The sequence below is a fragment of the Carassius auratus genome, chromosome 9 (genome assembly GCF_003368295.1).
Source record: "Carassius auratus strain Wakin chromosome 9, ASM336829v1, whole genome shotgun sequence".
In the NCBI taxonomy this organism is placed as follows: Eukaryota; Metazoa; Chordata; class Actinopteri; order Cypriniformes; family Cyprinidae; genus Carassius; species Carassius auratus.
This window is the reverse complement of record NC_039251.1, coordinates 21,471,476-21,477,211: the sequence shown is the minus strand read 5'-3', so window position 1 is coordinate 21,477,211 and position 5,736 is coordinate 21,471,476. Positions and strand designations below refer to the sequence as shown.

The 5,736-nt window shown below is 36.9% G+C and overlaps 1 protein-coding gene across 1 annotated transcript; it reads left to right on the top strand.

Annotated features, from left to right (window-relative positions):
* The first annotated feature begins 216 nt into the window (after positions 1-216).
* LOC113108711 (mediator of RNA polymerase II transcription subunit 4-like) lies at positions 217-3,104 on the top strand. Its single transcript, XM_026271997.1, has 7 exons — positions 217-357; positions 650-716; positions 963-1,133; positions 1,544-1,601; positions 2,126-2,212; positions 2,294-2,425; positions 2,569-3,104. Exons 1-7 carry the CDS (start codon positions 263-265, stop codon positions 2,739-2,741), a joined length of 783 nt encoding a protein of 260 aa, XP_026127782.1. The 5' UTR covers positions 217-262; the 3' UTR covers positions 2,742-3,104.
* Positions 3,105-5,736: the final 2,632 nt, after the last annotated feature.

The following is a 5,736-nucleotide window of genomic DNA, read 5'->3' as shown; positions in this document are numbered from 1 at the left end:
ATTTAAACATATAATGCAAAATATGCTAATAATCCAGCAATCAAAAACGAATATTGGCTGATTCTCACCAGCGCTGAGGAAATAAACAAGTACCAAATTACAATGTCATAAGTGATATGTGCTTCGTCGTTTACTGTATTACCAAGAAATGTTTATATGAACACTACGGATAATAATATTTAATTGAGAGCGAGTGTATGCTGTGGTCCTTCCGCCAACAGACGTCACTGTCTCTCTTGCTTCTGCGTGTTATTTTTCACGCATGCGCAGACGAGGAGAAACTGTCATGGCGGCGGCAGAGAAACCGACGAAAGAGAAGCTTTTATCCACTCTGGATGATATTGAAGTTTTATCAAGGTTTGTCTGCATATATTCTGCATGTTTAGATGAAATAAGCTTTGATGTTATTTCTGTCTGCTTTTTTAGCTGTTACAAAGCAGTATGATATTAAACTGCTGTAGTTCATTCATGAATTCCCCATTCATTCCTGCCAACAGTTGCTGGATTAGCTCATAATAGAATAAATAAATCACAGTCTCCGTTGTCCACTCGAGTTTGCGGTTTTCCCAACTGCCAACACATTATAGACTACTACTTTTCACACACACAGCTCCTCTTCGGTTCTCATATTTTGTTGTTTGTGTTGCAGAGAGCTGATAGAGATGCTGGCGCTGTCCAGGACACAGAAACTGCCCCAGCCTGGAGAGGACACTGATGTGAGAGACACTGTTTACACACACAAGCACACACAATACTTAGGGCATCATTGAAATCTCAAGAAGATGGATTTGTATCTGATATTTACTGATGTTTAATTCTGATTTAGCCTGGGAAAATTAAAAAACAAAAAATCCTAAGAATTTCTAACTAAGAAATGCATTTTGCATTATCTGTTTAATTAGATTCAGCATAAGTTTTAATAATTGCCTTGTGAATTGACCGTTTGCTGATTCTGTGGGCAGATACTGGAGCTGTTAGTGCAGAGAGATAAAGAGTTCCAGGAGCTGATGCAGACGGCGGTGGAGCAGGGCAAAGTGCACCAGGAGATGCAGGCTCTGGAGAAGGAGGTCGAGAAGAGAGACAGCGACATCCAGCAGCTCCAGAAACAACTCAAAGAGGCTGAGCATATACTGGTAACTGAGCCACTACGTGTTTGTTTCAGGAGCATTCAGTTACAGATCAGCATGCTTTATTACACCACAAACCATCAGTTTTTGTGCAACTTTGTAGATGTTTAATTTCCAGCAAAAACAACTGCGTGTTGTGTTGTTGTGAGTTTGATTTGAGAGAAATCATTGAAATTAACAAAATTAACAAAAACATTACAAATGTATTTTGATTCGAGTCAAGGACACCTTAAAAATAACGTCAGCATTGTTATTACTATAGGAATTCCAGTAAATTATGCGTAATGACAAGCAACTGTATTTACACTAACATGGACACCTCAAGATAAAGTGCAACACACAGTATTTTTAGATATTTATTCACAATATTTATGTTCTTTAAGCTGGCAATAATTCTGTTTTTCATTCATTATCAGGCCACTGCTGTCTACCAAGCCAAAGAAAAGCTGAAGTCTATCGAAAAGGCCAGAAATGGTATTATTGTGTTATTGAAATTATGACCATATTTTCTGGAAAATAATTCTCTCCTTACTATAATTCACACTAGGTCATATTTACGTTTTGCATTGTTGAAAGGGGAATGACATCGGTGTACAAGACACTTAATTATTACTTTCTGGAACATTATTCCTTCACTAAACAAGAAATATTTTTATTTTAATGGTTCTCCGAGATGAACAGAAATATGATACAAACATAAATTAAAATGGCATTCATTATTTAAAACAAAAAACAACACATGATCTTCAAGCCTAAAGGAACTGATTTAAACTGACTATACACTAAATGCACTATACAAAGAAACTTGGCTTCACATACGCCTGACATGATTTAAAGCTCCAGCATGTTTCAGATGATTTAATATTTGACATATATGGGAGTTCTCAGTAGAATTGATTAAGTCATGATACTGAGATGCAAGAACTTGATTTAATGTATTGATTTACCATAGTATCAAATAGATCCTGTTGTAGTTAAAGATGGCCTCTTGTCACCAGGGAGTATCTCTTCAGAGGAGATCATCAAATACGCTCACAGGATCAGTGCCAGTAACGCAGTGTGTGCTCCTCTCAACTGGGTTCCAGGTAAACCGACTTTTATACAGTTCTTTTATTTGTCTCTTTCACATATTTGTTCTTGTTCTTATGATGTGCATGTATGTGTAGGTGACCCCCGCAGGCCGTACCCCACGGATCTGGAGATGCGCAGTGGAATACTGGGTAACATGAGCAACATGCCCACCAACGGAGTGAACGGGCACCTGCCAGGAGACGCACTGGCTGCTGGGAGATTGCCAGGCAGGTTCACTCTTCCGTTTCCTCCGGTTTTCTTTATCATACAAATATTGTGGTTTGTGTGTGGCTATGGACATTTCTGCTGAAGCACTGAATGTTTCCTTGATGTTTATTTTTGGCTAATGTCTTTCTCCTTTCGCTTTTAGATATTCTAACCCCACAATATCCATGGCAGTCCGCTGATGTTTCCATGGGGATTCTGCCTCCTCACCATGGCAACGATTTTGGCCTGGAGCCACCTGGTCATAACAAGGAAAATGAAGATGATGTTGAGGCCATGTCAACAGATTCCTCCAGCAGCAGCAGTGACTCAGACTGAGTGTGTGTGTGTGTGTGTGTCCACAGTAAAGAAAGTGTTGTCTGCATCTAGTTTCTGTGATTATAGATCCAGAACATCCACTGCTTTCACGAGAACCGAACCTACATCAGTTCTCTTTTCAGCAAAGCCTCATTTGCTTATTTCTTTCATTCTTCAGATGCCTTGCGGTCATCATTTGTGTATAACTTTATCCCACTGGTCTCAAATGTCACCAGTGTGTCGTTTTCAATGTGTGCAGAGTGACAGGCTCATTTGCATTTATTTGTAATCTAGTCAAGCATTTCTGGTTTACAGTTGGAATATAAATAGCAATGTAAATACCTCTGAACTTTCAGAGTCTGTAAATAAAACCTTTTTAAAAAATATATATAGTTTTGTTCATTTTACCCTGTCTGTTTTGTGTATACAGAAGCGCGTTGTAGTTTTAAAATGCTTTGTTTCCCCTGTGTAAAGGAATTTGTTTAGGTAGTAAAGGAATAGGTCTGATTTAAATGACCCCTCGGGTTCAGTTTTCCATTATATATAGTATACCATGACCTCTAAAAGTGCTTGCACGTATCCTACTCTGTGCATGATCATTGCGCTTAGACTGTCGACTTCAGTTTATTATAGTGCTTGCTAGACAGTTTTGATATTGCTGTAACATTCAGGTTAGGCTGAACATACAAATGGCACTGTCTGAAACTGTTTCAAAGATAATTTTTCAGTCTTGGGTATCTAATTTTAGTTTAAACCTTCTCTTAAATTCATATAAAATTCTCAAGAATCTCCTATTGAGACTGGACATTTAAAATCTAACCATAAACATTTGAATCACACTTATTTGCATACTGAATATTGATAATTTATTTAAAATGTCTTGAGATTTGGGCACACCTGGCCCAGAATTTGCTTTTTTATGTACATCCATCAGTCTCAGCCTTTCTGTCCTTTCCTTATTTACATTCAAGTTTCTAGTTTAACTACAGTTTTATTTAACATAGTTTCAATCCACTTTTAGGGTCATGTAGGCTATTTCATTTAGGAAATTATCTAATTGTAATTATCTTTTTTTCATACTAGTTAGAAACAAAATCTAGACAAACTACATAATGTGCTTGAATCAGTGTTTCTAGTAATATTAGTTGTAAAAACATGTTTACTGCCTCTCTTTTAAAATAATACATTCTGAACTTACATTTAGCCATTTAGCAGACGATTTTATCCAAAAGGGACTTACAAATGAGGACAATGGAAGCAATCAAAATCAAGAAAAGAACCATGATGTACAAGTGCAATAATAAGACTCAGGTTAGCTTAACGCAGTACACAAATCAAGGGCTTTTAAATAATATAATAAATTAAAAGAAAACAGAAAAAGATTAGAGCAAGCTAGTGTTAGAGGTCTTGTTTGCTTTTGTTAATTGTATAATAAATGAAAAGAACACAGAATACAAAAAGATTAGAAAGCTAGTGATCCAAATCACTTTGATCTTTTATTATATTGCACATGGTGATTGGGTGAAATGGTGCCAGAATACCCTTCTGAGCATTGAATTAATACTTTGAACATTTTATGAATATTTTTGGTCGGGCATAAGTGCTGTTTTAACATTGGCCACCAGATGGCGCATTAACACTAATTAGCACAGCATTTTAATCGTTCTATATTTCATGAATTAATACGTCTTATTATTTATTTAGTATGTACAAAATACTTACATCTGTTTAAACAGATATAGAATCAGGCAAATATATGACAATATAGACTATTTAAAATGTAATAATTATTAATATCTACATGATAGTGTAGATACAGAGATGTCAGACATATCCTATTGTTTCCAGATGTTATGATCTGATGATCCTGTATGAAAGCATTGACTGTGTTAATTCAAAGTCTATTTTCAGTCTTTTCACAGTTTGTGTCCAGCATTAAAATATGGGTATTCAGTGCATGCTTTTTAACACACGACCTTAATGCGTGCTAATGTTAAGTGTACCAATAGTTGTGTCAGGACATTTTAGAGCTGTTCCTGCTTGTAATTAAATGGGTCATATGATGTTGCTAAAAATAACATAATTTTTTGTATTTGGTGTAATGCTTCCATGCGTTATACATACTGTACATTATTGTTTTTCATCTATGACTATGAGTCACCTTTCTGAAACACTAAAAGTGAAGTGTGCTCTGATTGGCCAGCTGTCCAGTGCATTGCGATTGGCTGAATACTTCAAGGGTGTGATGGAAATGTTACGCCCCTTACCAAACTATAATGCCATGTCCCGGCATGACAAGACAAAAACAATAAAACCCATTACAAACGAGGCATTTGTTGCATCCAGTAGGGACATAATTACTGATTATAATGACTTTTACTGTCTTTTTATGCATTGTGTATCACGCCGCATAACCATAAAAACATGTCTGCATTTGTGATTGGAGAGTGATGAACTACTGGCGGCTTGAGTGAGGAGCAGCCGGGGCTTGCAGAAACCACCTGTGACGACCCCGGACTGTAGTCTGCTTAAAGTCCGCAGTGAAAGCTGATCTGGCGATCTACAGCGCAAAGTTAATGTATTTCCACAGGGAAATGAAGCAGATATCATCCTCTTTATCAGATATCAAGGCCAAAGAAAGTAGTTTCATACTCACAATGAAACACACAGCCTCTCCACAACATGGCGCCAGCGGAAACAGAGAGAATAAAAGCTACATCTTCTTTGCGTGAATATTTGGACGGTGTTATGCAAATCCTCCCACATCGTGATGTAGATGTGGGGCTGTGTGTTACAGTGAGCCGTTTTAGGAGGGCGTGGAGGAGTTTAACATTTCATAAAGAATAACTCTTTGGATTTGAGACTTTAGTCTTTGCAGCTTTACAGATCTTCTTTATGCACCAAGATATTATAACACTTTAAAGAGTAAGGACAAATGTTAAATCGCATCATATGACCCCTTTAAGATTGAATTAGCTGCTAGTGAATCACAATAATTAATTATCTCCCATCTGTG

Bases quoted from the DNA above. Each gene is read 5' to 3' on its own strand.
- LOC113108711 (XM_026271997.1), top strand. From the start codon at position 263: ATGCGCAGACGAGGAGAAACTGTCATGGCGGCGGCAGAGAAACCGACG. The intron at 358-649 runs GTTTGTCTGCAT...TTTGTGTTGCAG, and splicing joins GATATTGAAGTTTTATCAAG to AGAGCTGATAGAGATGCTGG. The intron at 1,602-2,125 runs GTATTATTGTGT...TCTTGTCACCAG, and splicing joins TATCGAAAAGGCCAGAAATG to GGAGTATCTCTTCAGAGGAG.